The sequence below is a fragment of the Drosophila mojavensis genome, unplaced genomic scaffold, assembly GCF_018153725.1.
Source record: "Drosophila mojavensis isolate 15081-1352.22 unplaced genomic scaffold, ASM1815372v1 contig_136, whole genome shotgun sequence".
NCBI classification, from domain to species: Eukaryota; Metazoa; Arthropoda; class Insecta; order Diptera; family Drosophilidae; genus Drosophila; species Drosophila mojavensis.
This window is the reverse complement of record NW_025318667.1, coordinates 8,080,001-8,106,915: the sequence shown is the minus strand read 5'-3', so window position 1 is coordinate 8,106,915 and position 26,915 is coordinate 8,080,001. Positions and strand designations below refer to the sequence as shown.

The 26,915-nt window shown below is 43.1% G+C and overlaps 1 protein-coding gene across 6 annotated transcripts in view; it reads right to left on the bottom strand.

Moving 5' to 3' along the window:
• The window catches only part of LOC6584966 (teneurin-a), a 301,718-nt gene that overhangs the window by 51,597 nt on the left and 223,206 nt on the right, over positions 1-26,915 (bottom strand). For 5 of the 6 annotated variants that reach the window (XM_032732662.2, XM_015161025.3, XM_015161024.3 and 2 more), the window contains 5 exons: positions 24,437-24,543; positions 11,361-12,596; positions 9,821-10,015; positions 7,044-7,253; positions 3,060-3,245 (listed from right to left, as the gene is read on the bottom strand). In XM_032732662.2, the coding sequence (XP_032588553.2) occupies positions 3,060-3,245; positions 7,044-7,253; positions 9,821-10,015; positions 11,361-12,596; positions 24,437-24,543 (1,934 nt within the window). The remainder of the gene's footprint in view (positions 1-3,059; positions 3,246-7,043; positions 7,254-9,820; positions 10,016-11,360; positions 12,597-24,436; positions 24,544-26,915) is intronic. The other variant, XM_015161023.3, reaches the window with a different exon arrangement.

Sequence of the window (26,915 nt, the reverse complement as noted above, 5' to 3'; positions counted from 1 at the left end):
TTTGCCCACATTAGATGTCACCTACTGATGGCGGAGGGGGGCATGAAGTGGGCTGCTGTGGGGCCTCGAGATTGAGAGACATAAAAATGTATCTAGATTTCGGGATTGCAGTCGTGTAATTTGTTACAAATCTCTGCTCAAATTCAATAAACTTTACCGCATTGTGTGTGTGTGTGTGTGTCGCGTATGTGAAGTGCTAGAGCAAGACAGATAGAGTGTGTTAGAGCGAGCCGGACTGCAAAGTCGTTAAGTACTTTCTAAAAATACAAGCATACATGCATGTATTTGTTAACGTGCTCGCATGTGTGTGTGCGTGTGTGTGTGTGTGTGTGCCAGGATATTGGGTGGCACTTTGTGCTTGTGCAAGCGTGACTCGCACGTCTAAGCTACCACTCCACTGACAAAAAAAAAAAGCCCCAAAAGCCCAGCCGCTCGCCCCCTTTGACACCGCAGCCGCCCTGCGAGGCGCTGCTGCAACACTTGAATCGATTCAAAACGTTTTTGGCCGTATGTTGTCAGAGGAAGTTCCCATTGGGAATGGCGTTCGACATGGCGGCTTCCAAGCACTACTATATATGGACGAAAAACCGGGAGGTCTGCAACTGGCGGACGGAGACGGCGGAGGTGGAGGCGGTGTCTGGGGCTGGGATAAGTGTCTTTTGCTTGGGCCTGAGTGAAATGACGTCGGAAGTTTTATTGGTTTTGCACACGTCAACGAAATGTAATACACACACACACACACACACATACACAGATAGAGTGTGTGAGAGAGAGAGAGAGAGAGAGGGGACAGAGTAAGCGCTATAGTGCGAGTGAGATAACTGTAGACAGGCAACATACGTAGACATGGCCCCCTTTGAGGCAGAACTATGTGTAATGCCATTACATGCATGCCTGAACCGCGTCGTCGCCGTCGCCAGGGTCTCCCACTAACACACACACACACACACACACATTTATATAGTTCGGTTTCTACACACAGCAAATGTTTTTGTAACATGACTGTTTGTTTTTAAAGTTTTAATCACTGTCAATCGATAGCTACTTATCATGCTGCACTGCAACAGCCAGTCAGCCAACCACTGAGCCACCCAATGCGGGACTCTTGGCCGCTTTAATTGACAGTTGCCAAAATAAACCCAAAACGAGAAGCAGCAAAAGCAAAAGTAAAAAACATGAAGCAGAAGAAGAAGACGAAGTGGAGAAAGGCGAAAAGTTGTTCAGCTGCTTGGTTAAATCAGGACGGGTAAAACTGTCAAGTGCAGAGCGTTAAGGCAGCTGGCACGCCCCTAGTTTTGGGTGTCCTCCTCTGTGCTGGGACACTTTTGCAGTTCGCTTGGCCAAATGGCGTAAACATGTACAAAATACTTTGGCGCAAGTGCAAAAAATATTGATAAAAAGCACGAGCAACAATAACAACAACAACAACTGCTTTGACTTGCAGGCAATATCAGCAACAACAGTCAGAGGGAGGATGACACAGAGTGAGAGGGAGATAGAAGGGTAGCGCAGCACTTGTCGCACGGAGATAGCGCAACTGTAATGTCGCAATGTTTTTGGTTGGCTTGACACAACGCGACAAAATTGTTGCTGCTGCTTCTGTTGTTGTTGCTGTTGCTGTTGCGAACTCGATGTGAAATGTGGAATGTCAGCTGCGGTTGCTATGCTTTCTATACTCATTCGGGAAAGTGTAATGAGTATATTAGCTTTGGGCACTGCTCGTCTTGCTGTTTGTCTGTCCGTTCCTCCCTTTTAACCGACTGACTGTCCGTCTGAATGTCCGTCTGACTCTCCGTCTGACTCTCCGTCTGAGTGTCCGTCTGACTCTCCGTCTTACTATCCGTCTTACTGTCTGTCTGATGTCCGTCTGACTCTCCGTCTTACTGTCCGTCTGACTCTCCGTCTGACTCTCCGTCTGACTCTCCGTCTGAGTGTCCGTCTGACTCTCCGTCTTACTATCCGTCTTACTGTCTGTCTGATGTCCGTCTGACTCTCCGTCTTACTGTCCGTCTGACTCTCCGTCTTACTGTCCGTCTTACTGTTCGTCTGACTCTCCGTCTGACTCTCCGTCTGACTGTCCTTCTGACTCTCCGTCTGACTGTCCGCCTGACTGTCCGTCTGATGTCCGTCTGACTGTCCGTCTGACTGTCCGTCTGACTGTCCGTCTGACTGTCCGTCTGACTGTCCGTCTGACTGTCCGTCTGACTGTCCGTCTGACTGTCCGTCTGACTCTCCGTCTGACTGTCCGTCTGACTCTCCGTCTGACTGTCCGTCTGACTGTCCGTCTTACTGTCCATCTGACTCTCCATCTGCCTGTCCGACCGCCTATCCGTCGATTGTCTGTCTGACTGTCAGTGCAGCTGTCTGTTCGTTCGACTGTCCGTCCGTCTGTCACATCGCCCGTAAATATTTTTGTCACATTTTGTCGCTATCGATACTAATTTTCGATGCGGAATATATATATAATCGGTGTGATAAATAGTCAAGACTTTCTCCTAATGTTCACTAGGAGCGTAGTGTTACTTTGAAGTGCTAGAGAGTTCAAATTCGTAATGCTTATAAACACGCTGACAGACCAAGATCTAAATGAGATCTTAGATATATCTACGCAAATCAGGAAAAATATAAACAATACTAATTTCCGAGCTACAACACGAAAATATAGCATATGAACTATATTCTACATAGAAAGTTAACATCCTTCAATATTCTGCACCGCGAATGAGCATTCGGCAGTCGTTAGCACCCGACTGCAACTGTCTTACTTGCTGCCATTTCAGATTGGCGCATTGCTAATCGATTGAGCATCAGTTGTAAATGCTCAGCAGCTGCAACTGCAATCGCAATTGTCGTTGAGGTCAAGCAGAGTCGTTGGTCAACTGTCTAACGGTAAACCGCAGTGGAGCACTGAAGACATGGCCAGCGAGCGGACAAAACAGTTTCGCATTGGCAATGCACAAACCTCGTATAAATAGTTAATTGCCAGCCAGTTTTTTTTTTTTTAGTCTCTCTGGTAAATCTCAATTACATTTAGCTTGATTTTCTTTTTGGATACTTACGCAGCGTGCAGTGTCTTCCGTTCCAGCCCTGGGAGCAGACGCAGGTTCCATTCTTGCATTGGCCGTGCTCCGAGCAGCGGGCATCGCAGGGCAGCTGATCGCAGAGGTTGCCCGTCCAGCCGGTGTTACAGCGGCATTTGCCCGATTCGCAGACGCCATTGCGGCCACAGTCCAAGCTGCAGACAGCTGTAGAGAGAGAGAGAGGGAGAGAGAGAGAAGGAGAGGGATATGTTAAGTAAATTGAGATTCCACGTTCAAGTCGTAGTCTGCTTATTATATTTGTACATATGTGCATTTAAATTCATTAAAGTGCTGCGCAGTGTGACCCCACCCACACACACACACACACCCACCCACGCCCCTGGCAATAACAACGAGATATTTCTACTCGTTACACTTCGCACTTGGCACTCGCTGGCCGTGGCTTATGGCTGTAAAATGTGGCCCCAGCGAGTGAACCATAAAAACAACATTATAAATGTAACATTTACGTGGCTGAGAACCCACCGAATCCACCGGCCCAACCACCACAATGCCCCTGCCCAGCCCCACCCACTCCACTATGCGACGTTGACTTTTGTTCTTTGGCTGCGTCGCAGGCGTAAATTTATTTTATTTGCCCAGGCGAACCTGCGTATTAAATAAATAATGAATTTTTATGAAGCTCTGCTTCATTACGCCTCGACCCCCAACCAGCCGCCCACCCACCTGATGGGGCGTGGCTGTGTGTATTTGCCGCCTGTCGGTGCTAAAAAGTTAAGCAAATTAGGCGTGCGTGCCCACAGACGCGAGTCCTTTTGCCCTTTTGCCTCACAGTGCAGACTCCTACGCGCTGCCGCCGCCGCCGCCTCCCCGACCGCCCCTTTTGCGACCACTTGGCAGCACTCTGGTCTTTGTCGCCGTGTCCAAGTTCAGTTTGCGAGTGGTTACATCGTAAGCTGTATGTTTTATTGGGCCGCCATCCTTCGAAATGATTATGGACCCGAGGCATTCAGCACTTGGCTCCTCCTGCTCCTGCTGCTGCTGCTGCTGCTGCTGCTGCTCCTCCTGCTGCTGCTGCTGCTGCTGTTGTTGTTTTGGTAATCGGTAAATTTGTTGCTGCTGGCTGACTTTTTGGCCTCTTGGCTTTATTTCACTCTCTCCCTCTCCCTCTCTCTTTTTTTTTTTTGACTGGGCCTAATTGAAGGCTCGGCTTTATGGCCATCATCTAATTTGGATTCGGTCCATGCGATAAACCATCATTATGTGTAAGCATACGCAATGCTTCATCTGGCTCCAGCACCAACTCACACCGCCCCGCCCCGCCCTCTGATAATAACTGCATTAGTTGCCATCTGCTTTTATGGCTCACACACAGCCACCCACGACGCCCCCCATTGTGCGCCTCGTCCAACTTGTTTTACAGCCATTCCGCATAAACGTGGAGCGAACAGCTCATTTGATTGAGCTGCCAGCCCAAAGGTATGCGTCCTCATGGACTTTTAGTACTAGATGATATGACATAGATTCGAAATGAATGACAAAGGTATGTGGGGGCGGGGCATGGTGCCGCTGCTTCCCCGGTTGCATTCCCAGTGGGGCTTTCAGACTCCATTTCATTTTGTTTTTATTATTATTATTTTTTATTATTTAATTAGGCTTGCAACACAGCCAGTCGCTGTTTCTCTAAGTCCCACACTCGATGGAAGCGTCTCTCTGGCTTACAAGTCTTTTGCCTTCCAGGACTTTTACAACACTGGAAGATCAGCATATGAAATAGTCCTTACTGAGACCTTTTGAATTACTGCTCTATTTCAGTCTCTAATCATAAGGCAATGCTACTTAGCAGTTCTATTATTATTTAATATTTATAATATATTATATTCTTTGACTTGTCTTGAATATGGAGCTAACTTTCATGAATTGACTTGTATGAATTTGAGCATATTAGCTCTGCCTATTTATATTAAACTATGCTGAAAGACTTTCGAAACTCATATACTCAAGCTAAACTTTGAAGGAGTATTAATTAGTTAGTTAACCTCAATTGCTTCTAGTTATACCCTGAACCCATTTTCAATGGGAAATCAGGGTATAATGGTTTTGTTGAAATGTATGTAACAGGGAGAAGGAGGCGTGGCAGACCCCACAAAGTATATATATTCTTGATCAGGGTGACGAGCTGAGTTGATTTGGCCCTGTCCGTCTGTCTGTCCGTCTGTCCGTCTGTCCGTATGTATGAACGCGTCGATTTCAGAAGATATAAGAGCTAGAGACTTCAAATTTTTTTAAAATGTCCGTAATTACAGCGCGCATATCAAGTTTATCATTAAAAATCGATAACTCATCTCGATCTTTTTTTATCGATAAAAAACCTTATCGAAACCCAGTTATAAAATTATATCTTCTACACCTTTATTGCTAGAGTCTCCAAATTTTTAATGTATGCTTATATGCAATTTATACAATTTCGGTTTTTGTTAAAATTTACCCCCTACCTCTAAATTCACCCCCCACCCCTCACTTTTGTAAAAAGCGTATTTCAAATACTAGAGACTTGTGCTTTGGCAATTACATGCATATTCATGTTATAATCATAATCTAAAAAGTTTCATGAAGATCGTACGTCCATAAAAGAAGTTATTAAACAATTAAGTTCTCATAGTAAGCGCACACTGCAGCCCATGCGTGTTTATCCGTGGTTGCTTGTATGTGTATGTGTGTGTGTATGTGTGTGTGTGTATGCGTTTGTGTCTGTATGCGTGTGTGTGTGTATGTGTGTCTGTATGCGTGTGTGTGTATGTATACCTGTGTGTGCGTACGTGCGTGTGTGTGTGTGTGTGTGTGTGTGTGTGTGTAAGCTGAAAGTCGCGAAAAAGTATTGAAATATCTATTGCTCCAAGGGTTCAGGGGATCTCGTAGTCGAGCAGTCTCGACTAGAGCTTTCTTACTTGTTTTTAATAGGATTTACTTTGCAACTCTTAAGAACTACTAGAAGCACATGGGATTGTCTGCTCAAGCCAGAATTGAAGGTCAGAGCCGGTGTTAGTTAGCTGAGCATACCCGGTTTAAGTAATAGTTAGTATTAGCAGTTGTAGCTCTCTAGAAGCTCCTCAGCTTTCCCACTCAAGCCTACTCCAGGCATGAAGCTGCCCTCAAACTATAAACGAGCATCAGTTAGCAGTTTGTACCCAACTATTTACAGCTTTTCAATGGAATTGCTTGAAGCTGTAGCTGTCTAGCAGCACATCTCTTTGCCTAGGCAAGATATGCGACTATAAATAAGCTCTGAAAGAGCATTACCTAGAAGGATATACCCAATTGAGTTTCTGCTGAAACTGACTCAGGATCCAAGCTGAAATATAAGTCTCAAATCTAACAAATTTACATTAGTTTTAGTACTAAGTCATTTGATGCCTTAAGCTTCAATAGTTTAGCTTTCGACACAGATATTTTGACTTCAAATCAATACTTCAAATTTTTATTTATCATCGATTACCTTTCGCATTTCCATTTCACGTTGCCCCTTTTTATAAAAACTATGAAAATTAAAGTACAAAATCTTGGCAAAATTTGCCAAAAAAAACAAGCATTACCCAAACTTTTGCCCCGCCCACCCATTGTCCACACACATGTTAAGTGCGGGCGCTTCAAACACTTCTCAGCTCGTCTCATTTGAATTCAATGCTCGAACTGAAGAATCATTTGTAAGCAGCTTGTTGTTCGGAACGACACCGGAACACAACAAGCGAAACAAAACAAAAGCGCAAAAAAAAAAAAATGAAGAAGAAGAGGAAAAACAACAAATGGCACACACACGTAACACCCGCAAACAATATACAAATAACACACACACACACACACACACATACATGCACAGAGAGAAACACAGAGTGCAATTGTTATTCCGGTTATTTGTATGAGGTGTGTGTCTGTGTGTGTGTGTGTGTGTGTGTGGGTGGGTGTGTGTGGCACTGCCAGGTGCTCCTCATATGTTGCACTCACCTTGCGAACAATCTGGTCCCGTCCAGTGGCGCTCGCAGACGCATTGTCCCGTCTCCAGGTCGTAGGTGCCATGCTCGGAGCAGCCGGGCAGGCATTGATACACCTGCTGATCAATGGTGCCACAGTCCTCACCCTGCCAGCCGGCCTTGCAATAGCACTGCCCGGCCACGCAGGTGCCATGGCCGGAGCACAATGGATCAAGGCAATCATCTGCACGATTCCAAAATGCACGCCACGATGTCCGACGAGCAGAGCAGTAGCCGGCGGGATGAATTTCAGTTTGTTGTTGTTGTTGTGGTTGTTGTTGTTGTTGGTTGGTTGGTTGGGACGTACGGATGTGAAAGAGAGAAGAATACAAAATGGGTTTTTGTTAGTCGCAAAGCATATACAAATACATAAAAACATACATACATAAATACATATACATATGTATAAAAGTAACATACAATATGTGCACAGATACAACCAACGGCTCATAAGACCAGCTATGTGTGTGTGTGTGTGTGTGTGGGTGGGTTTACCTCGTAACAGTCTTGGCAAAACAAAAGCCCGTCACGAACCGCTGGCAATACATGCCGCTAGCCCGTTAGCCGCCCGCACACACATACACATGCACTCTTGGCACACACCAATTTCGGGGTCAGGTCACACACACACACACAATGGCACACATGACATGATTAGTATGTTGGACACGTACGAAAGTGGTCATTAAAATGAAATTCCAGTTTAGTTCAACTTGGTAATTTTGCGCAGTTGTTGCAATTTTGTTGTCCTCTCTCCCTCTCTCTCTCTTTCGCTCCCACACTCCCGCCCGCTCTTTGACTCCTCTGCCTCTGCTGCCTTCAGCGTCTTCCATGCTTTTCTTTGCCTGCCTCAAGCTTTGAAATGCTCTACACTCAAAGCTCTTTAGTTTTCTTGTGGATTTTTTACTTGTTGTCCTCAGTCATTCAACAGATGTCTATAGTTCGATATATTTAGGAATTTCTATACATGTATATATATAAATTTGGGCAAATTTTGAGCCTATGCTCCATATAAGCTGCGCTTGCATGAGCTATGATATTAATATATATAAATTTTTTATTTCATTATAAATATTCTGAGAGAGTTAAATGATATATTCATATAAATCAATATATATATGTCTATATAGAAATCTAAACAAAGTCCATTTAATATAAAAAATTAATTTTTTTTATTAGAAGATCCAAGTTTAAGCAGAGCTTTCTCTCTGTTTAGTTCAATTTAATATATTTTGCAGATTTACTTTTAATTTTCTTATTTTATATTTTTAATATATGCAAAAAATACATTCATCCGCCATATATACTTTTTTATTTTAATTAATATTATAGTTTTATTTGAGTTTAAAGTTGAAAAAAAAAAAAAATCGAATATTAATGTAAGACAACGTATATATCTATATGATTAAGTTTCCTTTAATATATTAATTGTCATATATAAATATATTATTTATTATTTCTTGGTCTCTTTCAATATATTGTAACTAATTCTCATATTATTAATATTTTCTATAATTTGCATTCCCATTTGTTTCCTATCGATATTGCTTGGAATTTCAAGTTCTATCTATTTTCGCTCTCTAATTTCTGTGTTACATTTTTCAAGTTCTTCGAGCTCTTCAAGTTCCTTCTCTACAGCTAATGAGCTCAGCGACAGATACTCTATAAATTTGCTAATACCTTCTCTCTTTCTGTCCTCTCGCTTTGTGCCACTTCTGTTGCCTGCCTCGACTGCCTCTGCCTTTTCTGCACACTTTTTTGTGTGTTTTTGTTACTTCTTCTTCTTCTTGTTCTTGTTCTTGTTCTTCTTTAACTTCTAGGTCTTGGCTTGTTGAGCGTTTTGTATGTGAAATATGCTTTCGACATATAAATTCGATTCTCTACGTTTTATGTTTGCTTTGTAGTTGTGTTGGTGTTGTTGTTGTTGCTGTTGTTTATTCTGTTTGTTGTTCGCTTGTTTTGTATGCCAAGGGTCCAGTCCACACACACACACATACACACACACACATGCGCAACATGGAGTGGGCAACAAGCCATCACATGTAGAAGTATTCAGCCAGCCAGGAATATATACACATGTTTGTTGCGCCTCTACTTCTTTGTGTGTGTGGGTGTGTTTGTAAGTGTGTGCTGCATATTTTATGCACTTCCAATTTTTTTCGACATCTTTTTTTGTTACTTTTTGTCAGTTTGTTTGGGGCAGCAGCAGCCGAAGCGAGCGTTAAACAGCCAAGTGAGAGTCAAGTGCTTTAATTGACGCAGCCACAGGCCCTTGACCCTGCCACTGCTCCCCCTCCCCCACCCCCCTCGCTTAGTTGTGCGCCCCAAAAAGTATGCAACGTCGTCCGGTTGCCCTTGTTGGAATTGAGAGACCAGCAAAAACAAAAATCAAATAAAATAAAAACACATCCAACACACGAACTAAACGTTGGGGCGGCATAATAACTGAAATATTTTGGCGTCACCAGGACACGCCCCTACTGCTGCCCCGTACACCCGAAAAATAGCGGCAACTGCTGCCTTATCGGAGACCAAAGTCAACATTTGGGCGAAAAGGCCTGGGACCGAAAACAGTTCCCGAAAATTGCAAACAAGGCAAATAAATAATTTTAGCATTTTTATGCCAAGTCAGCAGCAGCAGCACACACACACACACACACATGCATAGTTATTCTAACACACACACACAGATAGAGAGTGGCTAGTTTTGTTTTTCTTTTTTTTTTTTTTTTGGTTTGCCTTGACACTTACGTTGATCGCAGTAGGGTCCCTTCCAGCCGCGCTCACAGTGGCACTCGCCCTCGATGCAGCGGCCGTGGCTGGAGCAATTGGGCACCTCGCACTCGCCCACGGGTATGTCGCACTCGGCGCCCTTCCAGCCGTCCTCGCAGTGGCAGACGCCGCCGCCGTAGTGGCCATGAGCCGAGCAGAGTACCGGACAAACGCCTGCAAAGAGTCAAAATGGGCAAATATTAAAGAGAGACCGGCAGTGTGAGAGAGAGAGAGAGAGAGAGAGAGAGAGAGAGAGAGAGAGAGAGGGAGGGCGGAGGAGAGAGCGACAAACTGAAGTAAAACGAAAATTGGTATTGAAAAGTGTCAGACAAAGCCAAAACGAAAAAAAATAAAGAGAGCGAGAGAGAAAGAGAGAGAGCGAGAGGGAGTGGGAGTGGGAGAGGTGGAAGCAGTGCGCACTGTAAATAAATAATAAAAATACTTTACGGCACAGTGGTGCAAAAACAATAAAAACAACAGAATGCAAACAAAACAGACAGGAAAAGCCAACAAAATTCAATTGAAATTTTAATTTGATATTAAAAAGGCAACGGCGCAACGGCAATAAATTGAAATGAATTTGACTGCTGAGGCACGTTTGAATCGTATATCGATTTATCGAACTATAAATTGTTGTTGTAATGCAAGAGATTTTATTATTTTTATATACGAATTAAAATCATGGCATATAAACGAAATCGATATGCTCAAGCAAGGTTTTTAGTGTGAGCTATCGCTTATCGATAACAAATAAGGCACAGTTAACTTTATATATTTTGTTTTTCACGCAGGAGGATATTCAGGAGTTATGATTTGTTCAAGGTAATTTATGAAAAATGTTATCGATAACATCAACTGATACTATATTCAATTTGTAGGTTTACTGATTGTTGTAATCGAAAATGTATACTGTAAATAAGCTATTATCAGCAGCTTTTCTATGGGATAGCGATGGTGTCTTCGTTATTGCAAGCGTGTATTGTAATTTGAATCAATATCCTCCTGAATTGCTTATTTTATGGTCAACAACAGTGCTAGCGTCATTAAATGTTATCGATATCTGCTGTTGCTCACTTTTGGAATCTTCTCGATAACAAATGGTTTTTGTTTATGACAAAATATCGATATGAATTGACCTTTAATCATTTCTGGCTAGATTGGCTATTAGAATTGATCGATAGAATTGTTATCAAAACATGTATCGATATGTTATTTTCAAGCATAGACCTGGCACTATGCACCACTGTGCGTGCTAAGCAAACGGACAGCTATGTGAGTCATAGAGAGTAGAGTAGAGCTGAGGGTCGCATTGCGAGTGGATTTGGGTTTCAGCTTTGGGTGGGCTTGGTACTGGGGTGCCAAAACAAACAGAAGCAGGTGATGTTGACAGCTCAACTTTGGCGTAAGTTTTTAATTTAAATTGCAGCCGTAGAGTGGACATGGGTCACGGGCGACAAGGTGGAAGGGGCGAAGGTGAAAGATGTTGGCATTAGTTAGATGGGCAGTTGTATGTACTTACTTTTGGAGCAGTCCACGCCCTGATAGCCATCGATGCAATCGCACTTGCCCAGATAACAGCTGCCGCGTCCCGAACAATCATTCGGACAGGTGGTGCTGACGCCCTCGGCCTCCTCGGCGAGCAGCGACACGGAATGGGCGACGAGCTCATCATTGTAAACGGATATGAACCACAAGCCAGTGTCCAGATATTGCAACAGCGACACATTCACGGTCATGGCGTCCATATCAAGAGCGGGCAAACCACCAGCACCACCATCAGCGGCGGAACGCTTGTTCAGTGCGTGTGCCACTGTGCCCGTCTTGCCCTCAAAGTATTCGGCCGAGTCTAGGCCAGCGGGTGATTCATCGCTGCTATCGTTTAAGTCATCATCGGCACGATCCAGATCCTGTTCCTGTTCCTGGTCCAATTCCTCCTCGGAGCTGTTGCTGCGGCGACGACGTCGCAGTTGCAATTGCTGTTTCTCCTTTTCCTTCTCATAAACTGCAGTCAGTCCCAGATCCTTGGCATTGTGGGTCACGTTGCCGGCATCGCGGCGATGTCGCAAATGGCTATCGAGTCGTCCGCCCTTGATGAACTCCACAAAATCGTGCTGAGTCACCGACGGCGCCACATTGCGCCGCGAATAGACAGCGAAGTGGGCGCCCCAGGGCAGCGTGAAGTTGAACCGTATGAAGGCCGGATGCTTGTTGCGAAACTCGAGTGTCCAGAACTGATAGGCCGGTATGTTGGCATGGTAGAGCTCATTGAAGTCCTTCAGCTCCACGACCTGGGGCCACTGTCCGCCGCTCAAGCCAACGCCCTGCTGCTGCTGCAGTGCCGGATGATGGTGGCCCGCCTGCTGCAGCAGCAGATTATGCTGCTGCTGGCCCAAGCCGCCGGCTGCGCCGCCATAAGTCAGTTGATCCTGCAGCTGTGTATTGGTCGCGTCCAACGGCGTCAACGGCTGATTGATGGCGTGCGGTTGCTGCTGTTGGAGCAACAGTTGCTGCTGTATGCCTGTGGCGCCGCCGCCAGCTCCTACCGCTGCTCCGCCATTGTTGCCTGCATGATCCGAGGTGCTGGTCTGTATCGATTCCTCCGTGGGATAGGCGGTGGCACCGCCGCCACCCGCCTGCGCCTTGTTGTCGCCACCCTTGCCGCCAGAGCCGCCGCGCAGATCGTGCGGCTGCGATTTGACATCTTGGACTAGGATACAATTCGAGCTGTCCATGTTCGGTTTCATCGAACTGACTGCTGCGAGACGCGGGCAACACCAGGCATCGAGAAAGAGAAAGAGAATAAGAAAGAGAGAGTGAGTGAGTGAGAGAGCAAGTGAGTGAGTGAGTGGTTAGTCGTTTTGTGGTTTTTGGCTGCGATTTGCTAGCTGCAAACGCAAATGTGCGACCCGGCCCCATAAATCGCATGACTGCTAAATTTAACGCCATAAATCTGATGCTCCTTTGGGCGAGCAGCAGTTGCCGCAGCACCAAGCACCAGCAGCAGCAGCAGCAGCCGCCGCTGGCAATAATGTTTAGTGTGGTGCTGTCCTTGTGGCTCAGTGGTTCCAGCAGCTGCTGTATGCTGCAGGCGCTGCCATTTTCGTTTCGGTCTTCTTTTTTTTCACACACACATAAATTTTTGGCATCATATTTTAACGCCATATTAATATGCACTCGGCCATAAATCAATTCTGCTGCCTTCTCGCTCGCACACACACACACACACAGACACACACACACACACATGTATCCAAGCTAACTCTTTCGTGCAAACAGTAAAATGCGCGTTGTTAACACGTTTGCATTTTGCCAGCCATCGATGGCCGATGGCCGATGGCCAATGGATGACGGCTATCGTTTATCGATAACACATGCAATTTATGTTCTTTGGCTGCGGCGCCAGCTGTGCCGCACGCATTTATCTGGGCCATGTTGCATAATGCAAGCCATAAATGTTGGCCGCCAGCGCTTTAGCACCAACCTTACATCATGATTGAAGCGCATTTTGTACACAGTTCAATCGGCGATGTTCTTTGACAAATTTCTCGCGCTTCTATGTTCATCTTCAATAAATTTAGTGTACTTATGTGCTTCATCCAGGAACATAATCAAAAGGAAACATATTTGCCTTTCAGTCATCATCAATCAAGCTCAATGCAGTAAACAAACAATCCATAAGCACAGCTAGAAGAACTTTTCAGAGCCAATTGTAAGACCCTCGTTTCTTGGATATATGAACTTGAACCTAAGATCTGGAATCTGGAGTCTAAGACCAATTATTATTATGGAAATCTAGGAATAAAACAGGATATGGGATATATAATCTAGAATGTGTAATCTATCATGGAAGAGTCTCGGATCCGGGATATACGTTCTAGGATCTGTGATTTACAATCTAAGATATAGGATATATATGTATATATAAGATCTAGAATCTGGAATAGAAAATCTAAGATTTAGAGTCCAGGATTCTTAGCAAATACAGCTCCATCAAGTGCCCAGCCAATCATGCTCAATCACACAAAACATAATCACATTTTACTTCTATTTGCTCCCATCAATCAGCGCGTCTAGTCAATGCCATTAGCATAAGCCTGTTGCAATTTGTTAGCATTGACTTTGGGCAGCATTAAAAGCACTTAGAATCAGTTAGCAACAGCATGTCGATCAGTCAAACAATTATAAACCAATCAATCAGAACAAAGAGAGAAAAAAATGATCATTGCTTTTCTCCTATTAATGCTCAGCAATGCAATTAAACATTGGAGAGCGACAGATAGAGTGAGCGTGAGAGATAGAGATGGAGTGGAAATAAAGCAGATGGAATCACGAATAGAAAATGGGAAACGGGAAATGGGAAATGGAGCATGGTAATGTCGACTGCTCGACATGTAAACTAATGCGACCTAATGATGTCGCTGTCGTTGTCGTTGTCGTTGACGTTGACGTTGTCTATGGCCGATGTCTTGGCACAGTGCTGCAGACAAAAGGACCTACACACACACACGCGCGCGCATAAACATACATACTTATATACTCATATAGGCACACATGCATATACCTACGCAATTACTCATGTGAGGCACGACAAATTAACGTCAACGAACGTGCTTCAATTTGGCTGTTGAGCTTTTAATTTAGGCGAAGCACACACACACGTCGACACAAACACACACACACACTGACGTATATAGGCAGTCACAGACACATGTTCTATAAATATTTATAAGAAGCCTACACTAAACAAAAGAACAGAAAAGCAGAAAACATCGACTGAAAGACATTTTAATTATCAAAGTTGATTGCTTGATTGATTGATTGATTGATGAGTTGATATAGCTGCCTGTTTTCGGCTCCTTCATTATTTAAAACGTTGCTGAATCTGAATCTGTGCAGCACTTAATAGATTAGTTCAGCTAATGCTTGAGACGCCTTCGATGTGCTTCAATCAGCAGAGAGCAAACACAACAATTCAAGGATTCGCTTGGCCGTGCCAAGTGAAGGTTGATGCAAGTGAATTTGAAATGGCATACGGTCTAAGGATATTAAGAGTATTAGATATCAAAATAGCCTTGAAATTTGAGAATATTTCTTATCGATTGTTAACGTTAATTTGAAATATACGAAACTTTGCTAATGATTCCTTATTTTATTTTATTTTTTTTTTATAATTTTTTTTTTTTATTAATAATAAGTGCTGAAACCATGCCAACAGAATTGATGAAGTGTAATGGATAGGCCAAGCAATTCATTAAAAACTTCGTAGACTTCTCTTGGAAAAGAAAGCAAAAAACAAAACCAAGTGCGGACAGAAATACTTTACTAATTTCGCTGGCAGCGCTAAGTATTTAAGTTCTAGAATATTTGATTCGATGTGCCAACCCCTCAAATATAACATAATGAGCAGGCAGAACAAACAGACAGACAGACAGACAGACAGAGACACATATATATGTATACACATGTATATATAGTATATGTGTCTAAAGGAAAGCCCATCATTAATAAATAAAGAGCTCGTAATGGAAAGGGAGGGGTAGCTGGAGTGCTACGAATTTGAGGCAGGATGTAGTTCTATTAAGTTAACAAGCATTTCATTTAAGTGGCTCGCAACTGGTCAACCAACTGGAACGGGGGGAGCGCGCAAGGAAGTGGGAAGAGGGCAGCGGTAAGCGGGAACGATAACTAAAACTGGAACTGGAGCCTGCTGCCAAAGGACACGCGCAGCACAAGAGACAAACAAATGCTTGAGGTTGGGGCTGGATGGGCTAAAAGAAAAACAGCTTGGCACAGTTTTTCCGCGCCTTTCTTGGTAGCCACACAAGTTGCCAGGAAGGAAAGAGAGTGAGAGAGGGGGGGAGGGAGAAGAGGGTGGTGGGAGCTGTGACACAGGACCAATTAAATTTGATTACAATTTGTGGCGAAGCCATGGGAAGCACATCACATACAATGAAATAAGCAACCCTATCAAGCTGTGCGCCCAAGGATATTTACTTAGCGAGCGGCGAGGGAGAGGGGGTTGGGGTCTGTGGGGGTTCTAGAAAAAGTCGATAAATTTATGTGTGTGCGGGTGTGTGGGTGGTTCGGTTAAATTCACAACGACTCAATTTGGCAGGACTGAGAATAGATACTGGACAAAGGACAGGGCGGGACAGAAAAGAGCAGGACAGGGCAGGGCACTCCTTTTAAAACCGTTATTTATATTTAGCCATCAGCTAAGCCCACACCGAAAGGGTGTGTGTATTCGATTAGTTAATTTTTTATTTTACTCTTTGCCCCTGCCACGTTGCAACATTTTGGCCACACGCAATAAGCGGAACCGGAAATGCGAGCCGTTAAGATCAACTAATTGAATCTACGTGCTCCAATGCCAGCAAGTGGCTCTTCAAGCTAATGAGAGCGAGGCAGCGAATGGGAGTTGAAAGTTGAATAGTTGGAGAGAGGCTGGTGGACAGGGGGACGGCAGTGGAGCGGGGGCAACGGTTGGAAAAGGGTTGCAAAAGTTGGCCATGTCCTGGACAAAGTTACAAAAATTTATGAAGCATTTTCTTAATTGCACTTCCCTGAAGAAAAATAATTTATTTAAACGACAAGCGCACACCTTTACCTCCTCCCAGCGACACGTTGAGGCGCCAGCTGGACATGCTCGACTGAGAACCGGCGGTCAGAGAGAAGGCGCGAGCGGGTTAGAGGTCACGCCCTGTAATAGTTGCTGCTACCGTTGCTGTTGCTGTTGCTGTTGCCGTTGCCGTTGCCGTCGCTGGTGCTGGCTGTCAGTGGCAAATGTCGTGTTGCGTCATTTTAATTGAAATTTTCTTCGGAAAATTCTTTTTCTCTTTTGGCAATTGGCACAAGTTTTAATGGTGCAAACGGTTTGCCAACAAAACGACATGCACTTGAAGTGCGGCCATTTCTTAACTCTGAAACTCTGTTAGCTGTATCGTTGACGGAGCAGCAGACAATGAAACGATTTAAGGAGCTCTGACTTCACTTCAAACTTTAAATGTAATTGGAAATTGAAATATTGCTTAGACTATTCACGCCCCACTATTCTACTCTCTCTCTACTATCTTCACTATTTACACTATCCATTAGATCGTCTATCCACTATTTATTCTTCACTGTCGATTCATTATCCATTATCCATTATCTATTATCCATTATCCATTATCCATTATCCATTGTCCATTTCCATTAGCCATTTTCCATTATTCATTATTTACTATCTATTATCCATTATGCATTATCTACTATCCACAATCCACTATTCATTATCCATTATCCATTATCCATTATGCATTAGCCACTATCTACTGTCCACTATCCACTGTCCATTATTCACTATCCACTACTCACTATCCACTATCTACTATACATTATCTAGTATCTACTATCCACTATTCATTATCCATTATACATTATCCACTATCTACTATCCTCTATTCACTATCCACTATGCAACAACCATTATCCATTATCCGCTGACGATCATATACTATGCACGATGCATAAGCCATTATTATCCGCTATTATCCAATGCTGAACTCTCCCATCTCTATTCAATGCTAACTATCCACCCTTTACTCTACTTTCCATCTTCGTCTCTACTCTCTACCTTCCTCTCCTCCATATCCTCTATGCCCTATCCCTTATACACTTTCCACTCTCCAGTCTATCCACTATCTACTCTTAACTGTCCACTGTCCCCTCTGCCCACTCTACTCTTTTTCAAGCAATTCTAATTTATTGCAAATGGTTAACAGATGGATTTCATTTGCAGCTCTTAGCTCGTCACTTCTCAAGTTTGTGCTTGACTAATTTATGTTCTTTGTTGCGGTTAGGTAAAGGCAATGCCAGTCAATTGACTGCATGCATGCATAAGACTTGTTCCGGGCATTGCTGAGAGATGCCAGCAAAAGCCACAGAGTGCCCCAGTAAAAGGCAGCAGTGGCAACACCAAGTCAAGTGAGAGAGAAAGAGAGAGCGAGAGAGAGAGAAAGAGAGAGGGCCAGGACAATGAAAAAAAAAGTGAGCAAACCAAATCGAGTAGCTAATTGAGTACAGTGAAGCCCTTCGCAACAGAGCTTAAGGCGAAACTCAAGAGAGAATATTTCTGGAAAATCACAATGAATGCCATATTTGTGGCAAAAGGCAAAGGGAAACTTATCGAGGCTGCAATTGAATTAAGAGCTCTTAAGAGCAAAGCAACAGAGCCAAAAAAAAAAAAATAAATAAAATAAAATAGTAAGAAGAAGAAGGAAACACACAAAACAAAACACAATTCAGTTTAGCATTTGAGTTTCGGCGTGTCTTCTTGTCAAACCGAATTGACAGACGGTGCACAAGTTGCCGGCTAGCCGCAGAGCAGCTCAAAGCGAATGGCCATTGTGAATGCCAGAGCTAAATGCTTGTTGCAAGTATTTGCTAACAAATTAGAATGTTGCACAACTGGGCTAACCGCATCCGTAAAAATGTTCAATGAATGGCTAAGCTCAGCTGCAAATGACAGGCGAGATGGGCTAATAGTGGGTAGGCAGCAGGGTAAGAGGGTAGGAGGGGGTGGTGGGCACGAGTTTTGCTATAGTCCAAGGATTTTGCAACAATGTGGGGCAAGGCTTTGCGAACAATTTGTGTGAAACAGTGCATATCGAATGAGTTTCCGATAGTTTATGCGCTTAAAAATCGATTAACCTATTTCCGATAACTACTGCAATGCGCATCCGCATCCGCATCCGCATCCTCATCCGCATCGACATCCGCATCGGCATCCTGTTACCCCTTTTAACTGCCAGTCAAACATGTTAAATGTCCTGATTGCCGCTTGTTCCTGCCCAGCTGTCAGCCAGTAACATTGTTGTTGCTGTCGCAGCTGTTGCAGTTGTTGCACTTATCGCTGCTGCGGCTGTTGCTGCCGTTGCTGTTATGATAGAAACTGGCGCATCAGTGGTAATTCGAGCCGTGGCCTGCTCAAACATTTTGTGCACACAGCAGCAACAACAACAGCAACAGCAACAACTTCATGGACAGTTTGCATGTTTGCAGCAGTTGTTGTTGCTGCGGTTGTTCCACATGTCACGTTGTTGTCTTGTTGACGTTGCGGTCGATTATCGTATAGATATGACAGATATATCGCATATATATTGGCTAGCAAATTATGACAGTCATTTGCACACACACACACACACACACGGAGGGAGAGAGAGAGAGAGCGGGTAGTTGTCCAGTGTCAAGCATTAAAAGTATCGAAAATTGCAAATTGCCAAGCAGCTCACTCAATGAACTTCTGCATTCAAATTAGTTTGCATAGTGCCTGAGAGAAGTATGCGCATACTGCGATACTTGTATGCACCAAAATAAAAGAAAAAACACTGCAACTTGTTCGAACATTTTCCATTCAAAGCTAATGCGCAAATGTTGACAGCAAATTTTTGCCAGCTAATGGATTTGCAGCTTTGTGTATGTGTGTGTGTGTGCGTCTGTGCGTCACTCACTGTGCTCTCTGATCCGCGCCTCTGGCGTGTTGACCAAAGCATACGCTTACACAGTTTTGTTTGCTGTGCATGTGCAGCGCGTAGCATGTTTGCCCTGAAAAGTAGGCAACACTTTTTGGCAGCTGCCCATAGCTGCCTGTGCGTGTGTGTGTGTGTACTAGAGCCTGCCATGCTACTTGGTCTAGGCAACATGCGCACGCTCATGTTTTCAGTTCATTAGAAAACTGCGCTGAAATGTAGGCAACATTTTCGTGTTCCGCACGTTGCCCATAAAAGTAGGCAACACTTTTGTGCGCTGCTTATCAAATATCTGAGCAAAACTTTTTTGAGCGTGCTGTTTGGCTGCTGTGGAGGTTGCTTAACAAATTGCAAATCAAATTAAAGGCATGGCCGCCCCCACACACATACACTCACACACGTAGTCACAGGAAGCAAACAAACAAAGCGAAGCCTCGTCTCAGCTAGTGTGTTTGCGCTTGTTAATTAACTGACAATGATGTGCGTGTGTGCGTGTGTGTGTGTGTGCTAGTGCGTATCTGTTTGCATATTTTTAAATGTCTGCTAACTCACTGACACACACCCACACCCACACACACAAACACACTGGCAACGTCGCAGCTGGCCCGCCCGCAAGTGTTTGCTAATTTTATTAAACCCTCTTGCGCTTAATTAATAGAAAATGATTGCGCAAACAGACGTCGCACACACATACACCCATACACACACCCACACACAGGCAGGCTGGCAGCACAACAGAGTGTGGGCGGAAGAGCAGCTGCAAAAATATTAGCCACTATTAAAAGCTAAAGCGCAGTCGGGCTGTTTTCATCACCTGCTGCTGCTGCTGCTGCTGCTGTTGTTGTTGTTGCTGTTGCCTTCATCTTAACCCCGCAGCTTTAAAACTATTCAACCATAAAACGACCCACACACACACTGACACACACACATACACACATAGATTTCGGCGAAGCGTAAATTCATTTACCGCAGCACAGCGAAGCCGACAGCCAAACACACAACACAAAAAGCTTTTTACACAAATGAGTTTATGGATAGACCCACCTAACTCCCCCCCCCTTCCCCCACACACACACACACATACATGCGCACATACCTAGCGATGCCATGCATGCGAGGGTAGCCACACAAATTAATACATTATTTTTAAAAGATAAATTTCAAGCAGATCTACTCACTCGCTCGCTCGCTCGCTCGCCCCCTCCCTGACACCCTGGCACACCACGGGGCTGGCAAACAATTAAATCAGTGAAATCCACACGCAGCTTTTGGGCCAAGTCTCTTACCAGATCCTATTGCCAAACTCCCATTGCCATGTGATGCCGCCTGCCGTCGTCTACCCACAAAATGTTCACAACTTTTCAACTTAAATTCATTTTGTGCGCCAAAGTAAAGTGCCTGCCCATAAGACCAAGCAGGTAGGGGATATGACTGGGGTTGCTTTGCAGCCAAGCCGAGCCACCGAGCCACCGAGCCACCATGCCACCATGCCACCAAACCACCCAGGCAGGCAGCCAGCCAGCCAGCCAAGTGGCATCACACATTTTGCTCGTGGTTTGTTGTAAATTTGTTTTCGTTCACTTGCAACGTTGTGACACCGCAGCAACAGCAACTGGGGGCACGGGGGGTGCTGCAGGGGAGGGGGTAGGGTGGTGTGTGCTGTGGAGTGGGCCACCAGCCAGGCCAGGCAGCCGCAACATTATTATTGTTGTTGTTGTTGCAAATCAGAGCCTGTGACTCTCTGAACCAGCAGCTGCTGCTGCGGCGGCTAAAAGCGTAGATAATAAATTAAACGCAGCACGCTTCAAGTCAAATAGCTGCCACGCCCATGCCCTAAGCTGAGCAGGTAGGATAGGCAATCAGAAACTGTTGGCCAATTCAATAAGATTCGATTGTTACATAACGCCATAGATGTTTGCCTTGATTGAGTTTGCTCTGAGCTAAAGCTTGAGCAAATAGCGAGTGTCATCATCATTGCGATAGTTTGAACCGATAGTTTTTAGTTTCTAAGAAATTTTTTAATTACATAAATTCAATTACTGATTAGGGTTATTTTTTTTTTTTTTTAAATTATACCCTGAACCCATTAAAAAGGGGAAATTTGGGTAAATTGTTTTTTTTTTTTTTTAATATTTTTTTTCTTTAATTTATACACATTTAGATTATGATTTTTTATTTATTTTTTTTTTAATTTATATAAATTTAATTAATGTTTAGATCAATTTTTTATTTTTATTTATTGTTTTAATTTATATAAACTTAATTAATGTTTTAATTAATTTTTTATTTTTATTTATTTGATTTTATTTTTTAAATTTAAATAAATTTAATTACTGTTTAGTTTAAGTTGCTTAAAGAATAGCAGCAAATTAATATGTGAATATTTCTTATATGAAAGACAGAAAATCCAAAAATACCATTAGACGCCTTTAAATGCCTGTCTGATATATATCGCATATAAAGATATCGCATATATATAGCATATATCATTATCTTTCAAAGCACTTCACTGAATTTTCGAATAGATATTCAAATCTTTGGCATTAAAGTCAAATGCCTTTTGGTGTGGCATGGAATAAAGTGTGCCACGCCCATTTGCCAGCTGGCTGGCTCATTTGAAGCAGACGAGAAATATTTCGGAGCGCATAAATTAAATGCGTGTGCGGCTGGAAAATTTATCAAGCGAGTTGGCAGCAGCGAGAAAAGTAAGAATATAAATATAAATATGTACATATATATATACACTTGTATATTTAAGAAGGAAGATAGAAATAAATAAAAAAGAAGCGCAAAGAAAAGAAACAAAAAGTTTTGCAACACTAGATAAAACGCCCAGGCACAAAGGCGTCGCGTGCAAACGCGGGCTATGCGGGTGGGTGGGCGTACGTAGATGGAGCTAGGGCTGGAGCTGGAGCTGGCGCTGGTCTTGAGGTAGGGTAGCGACACGTCAACCCTTTTGTTTCAAATTAAAATTTACATATTTTAATGTGCAAAGTTTTGTGGAGCGTTGCCCAGCAGCAGCAGCAACAACAACAACAACAACAGCAACAGCAACAATTTGGCCAGACTTAGGAGCAAGGCAGAAGCACAGCGTAAAGGAGTGGGTGGGGCAGAGGAAGTGGGTGACTGGGGGGAACGAGCAAAAAGTTGCTCCGTTTGCCGAAAGGTTGGCAGTAAAAAATCAAATTGACCTGTAAATATAATTTAAAAGGTGGCAGCAAAAACAGCAGCAACAACAACAATGACAACACGAAACGTGTTTAATTATCAAGTTGTTAGCAACAACAACAAAAACGCGTTTGCAGCTGCCGCATTCAATTTGGTTGAGGCAACATTTTGTGCTACGTCGCCATTTTGTTTGCTGTGCACGCGTCGGTACTGTGTGTGTGTGTGTGCGTGTGCGTGTGCGTGTGAAGGTGTGTGTATTGCATGCCTCGAAGCGTTGGCATTTCAAAATTTTGTTAATTTGCCATTGTCAGCTAATGAGCGAGAGCTTTAAGTGCCCGTCAAAGCGAGAGAGTGGAAAGGAGATGGAGTGAGAGCGAGTGAGATAGTGAGCGTAGTGGCAGTGGCCTGCAGGCAAGTCCTTAATCCAATTCCCTTCTAGCCTAGGCAGGATAGAAAAAAAAGTGAAATAGAATAAATAAAAGCTCTGTGTAGGCAGAAAGTAACTTGAAAGATAAACAAAGTCGAGGCACAAAATCTATTTAATATTAGCGTTAGCCATGAGCTGGGGGAAAGGACGCAAGCTAAATGCTATAATGAAATGGAATAATGCCATTAGCTCTGGCAGCAGGTAAACACAGCTAACGCGTTGAGCTCTTAGATTGAGCTTGAGCCAAATTGATGATGCTTCGAACTGGCAAAATAGTTGGGAAATTGCTGAAGAAACGTGAGGGAAATTAGACACTTTAGATAGTTTGTAAAATCCAAATCTTTTGAATGAAACCTCTGATTTGTAATGAGTTCTGAGGCATTCGAAAATTAATCAGCTATGGCAAAGAAAAGTTTCCAAAAATTTGCATTGTATAGGATTTTTGACTTGGGCTAATAAGTGTATCTCACAAGCTCATGTTATACATAGATCAGGATAGAGATATTAGATTAGAGATATTAAATCTCAAGTCGAACTGAATTGATTCTGAACTTGGAACTACAATCAGAGAGCAGCTCGAATTGCTGAACTCTTAAATAGGTCACAGCTCGAGTGCCTCGGTCTCTATATAGGCACATCTATATTATGTATATATATAGCTTCTATAACTTGGCTAACAAGCATATATTTAATAATAATTGTCTAACTACAATATTTTTATTTTTTTTTTTTTTTTTTTATATTTCTTTTTCGTTGCACGCTTAGATTGAAATGTTTGAGCCACTCGTGAGCTATGCGCAAGTGGGGCATGCATATAATTTGTGGGCGTGGTAGGCGTGCCAGTTGTTGTGGTTTCTAATTGCTTGTCAATTGTGCAGCTGGTGACCAACAGCTGCCACATGCAACTTTTCACATAATCAACAAACCAGCCGCTATTAGCGAGTGTGTGTGCGACAGAGAGAGGAAGAGACGGCCAGAGAAAGAGAGACATAGAGAGAGAGAGAGAGAGAGGGGTTTGAGTGTGTGTGTGTGGTATATTATTGTGTTTGCCAACGAACCAGGCGCAAAGTTTCTTGGCTTGGCTGTGTGTGTCTATGTGTGTGTGTGTGCGTGTCACTGTGTGTGTGTGTGTGTGTGTAAAGTAACACCATTTAACGCTAATGTAAAGCAAACATTTTGATGTATTTGCTATGCTGTGTCAGTGTGTGTGTGTGTGTATAGAATATGTATATGATTAGAGCATTTGTGTGTGTGTGTGTGTGCGTTAGTCAGTCTATTTGCATTTGTATGTGTATTTTTCATCAAGAGTGTTTGGCATTATGACAACGCCGCGTTGCCCACACACACTCACACTCAAACTCACACACACACACACTCAAACTCACACACATTGAGCAACATTCGTATAAACATTGGACATCATCCCCAAACATGGCGGATATATCCTGTCTTGTCCGTAACATTTAGCAACTACCCCGGCCTTCAGCTTACCTGCAAAGTATGCCAACATGGCGGTTAGGACGACGGATATGAATATTAAGGCGATGCTCAAGCATTTCCAGGAACATCGGTGTTGACAGCGTTTATCTATGTGAAACCTGCAAAGGAAACAAAGCAAAATATAATGAGTATTGAGAAAGCCAGCAAGAAAGAGAGACATGGAGAGAGCGAAAGAGAGAGAGAGGGAGATGGAGGGGGCAGGCAGGTAGACATTAAACAAACTGTGCAATGCATTTGTAATTAACAACGGGCAAACAGCGAACAGACACCAAATAAAGGCAAACAAAGCTGAGGCAGAGCCAGAGCCAGAGCCAGAGGCAGAGGTGCAGGCAGAGGCACAGGCAGAGCGACAGTGGAAGGACAAAGGACATTGTACTGCGTGTAACAAGTAGGCCGAGTGGCCGGCCATGCAAATTGTTTTCTTTTTTAGAGTCGCTAATTGGCTGGAACTGCTCGTCGCTCGTTATATTAGATTCATTAGATTCTCTTACTCTCTTGAATGAACACTCGTCAGCTTCATATTAAATACCCCACTCGTTGCTTTCATTTACTCGTTAGTCTCATGGTAAATACCCCAAGGCATTCGATGCTTCAACTCACTTGTCACATTCTCGGTAAATGCGCGAATATACTCGTTGCTTTCAATCACTCGCTACTCTCATGAGCATGTGCTCGAACACACTCGTTACTTTCAGTCACTCTTTACTTTTTAGGGGAGTACTGGCTGCTTCGGTAAGTGTAGGTTCTAGAAATCACTCGTTACTTTCAAATACTCGTTACTTTCATGGCGACTCTATTTTGATTTGTTAAACTGGCCCATGCAGCTCCCTCTCAAATTCATAGCATCCAAAGCACTCGCTTTCTTCAGACTCGAACTTCTCTTTGCATCTTTTTAAGAACTCAAACTTCTCTAAGCTTCTTTTTAAGAACATTACCCGTTACTTGTACAATTTCATGAGTTTAATGTATTGAGAATTCACAAAGAACATCTCTCTAAATTACTTTAAACGCATATCTTGCTATCCAACACTCGTTACTTTATCGCTACTCTTATGCTCTGAGTGCTTTGCTTTTACTGTAGACTGACTGCAATATTCGTAACTCTGCAGCTCCACTCAACTCTTCCAATTTACTTGTTACTTCTTCAAACAACCTTCAGAGACATTCTGCAACTTTTTCTCTCAACTTTTCTCTCGCTTAAAGAGCCTATTCGATACTCATGATCATAACCAGTCACACATTACTTTAAATATACATATTTCAACTCCTTCTACTTCCCTATATACGAGCTTAATCAAAACTTTATCCTCAATCAGTCATGTGCGATTTTCGATTCGCTGCTTTCGAACCTTTGGCAGATATGAAACAACTTTTGATATACTGCTGCTTATTTAATAACGCTCATTTCAAAGGTATACGCAGCTCTCTCTCTCTATATATACATATATATTTGCTGAACAAACGAATGTCGAGCAAAAAGTTTGTATATTCGTTTGACAAGCTACATGGACCGCAAAAACCAACGAAACACACACACTCACACTGTGTGCACACTGCACACACACACACACACACACACACACATACACGCACATGCGCCAATGGGTTTGTCAACTGTCAACTTTTTTAATAAAGCTACGCAAAATGATATACAACTTGCAGTCGACACTGGCCTTCGTGCTACAACAGCTGCCTCCAGTTAATTGCATAAAACTTGTAGCAAAGATTCTGTTTGCATAGACTGCAAAAGACATGAGACCATATCCCGAACTGATGAGTTCCTGCCCAGGCTGTTCGTGTTTAATTAACAATCCTAATGAGCCCTCTTTCATGCTGGAAATTGTAAAGCTGCAGCTGAGAAGAGATGCCAAGAAGCTGCAACAGCTACTTCATCTAAGAATGAACTAATAAGGAACTGAACTTGGTTCCACTGATACTAATTTGGAACTGGGATAAGCTATTTAAATAAATATATGTGTATTAGAGAAATCTGAAATGATTGTTTGACATGTTTTCTATTTCCTGAAATATTTACAGAACTGATCTTAGTTCAACTGATGCAAATTTGGAGCTGGGATTGCTTTGAAGAAACTATTCCTATAAATTTATGTGAATAGGGGTAATCTGAAAGGATTCTTTCACAATTTTTCTATTTCTTGAAATATTTTCAGAATCATCTCTGACTACCTTTTCAAGCAACTTAATCTAAATAGAAATGAATTAAATATATTTTGAAGGTTTTGTAATATAGCGGGTATATGTACTCTTACATTTTCCTAGGGAAAGACTGAGCAATGGGGCATAACAGTTATAGACTAAGTTCAAGAGGATGTTTGATGGACTTTATGCCAAGACTTGGTCCAGTAAGCCTTATGGGTGCTGACATCTAAGTAACCTACTCTAGCTCTAGCACAAAAGCTAGCAGATCTTTGGGATACAGAACTGCAGATATCAAAAATGTCGGAAAGAT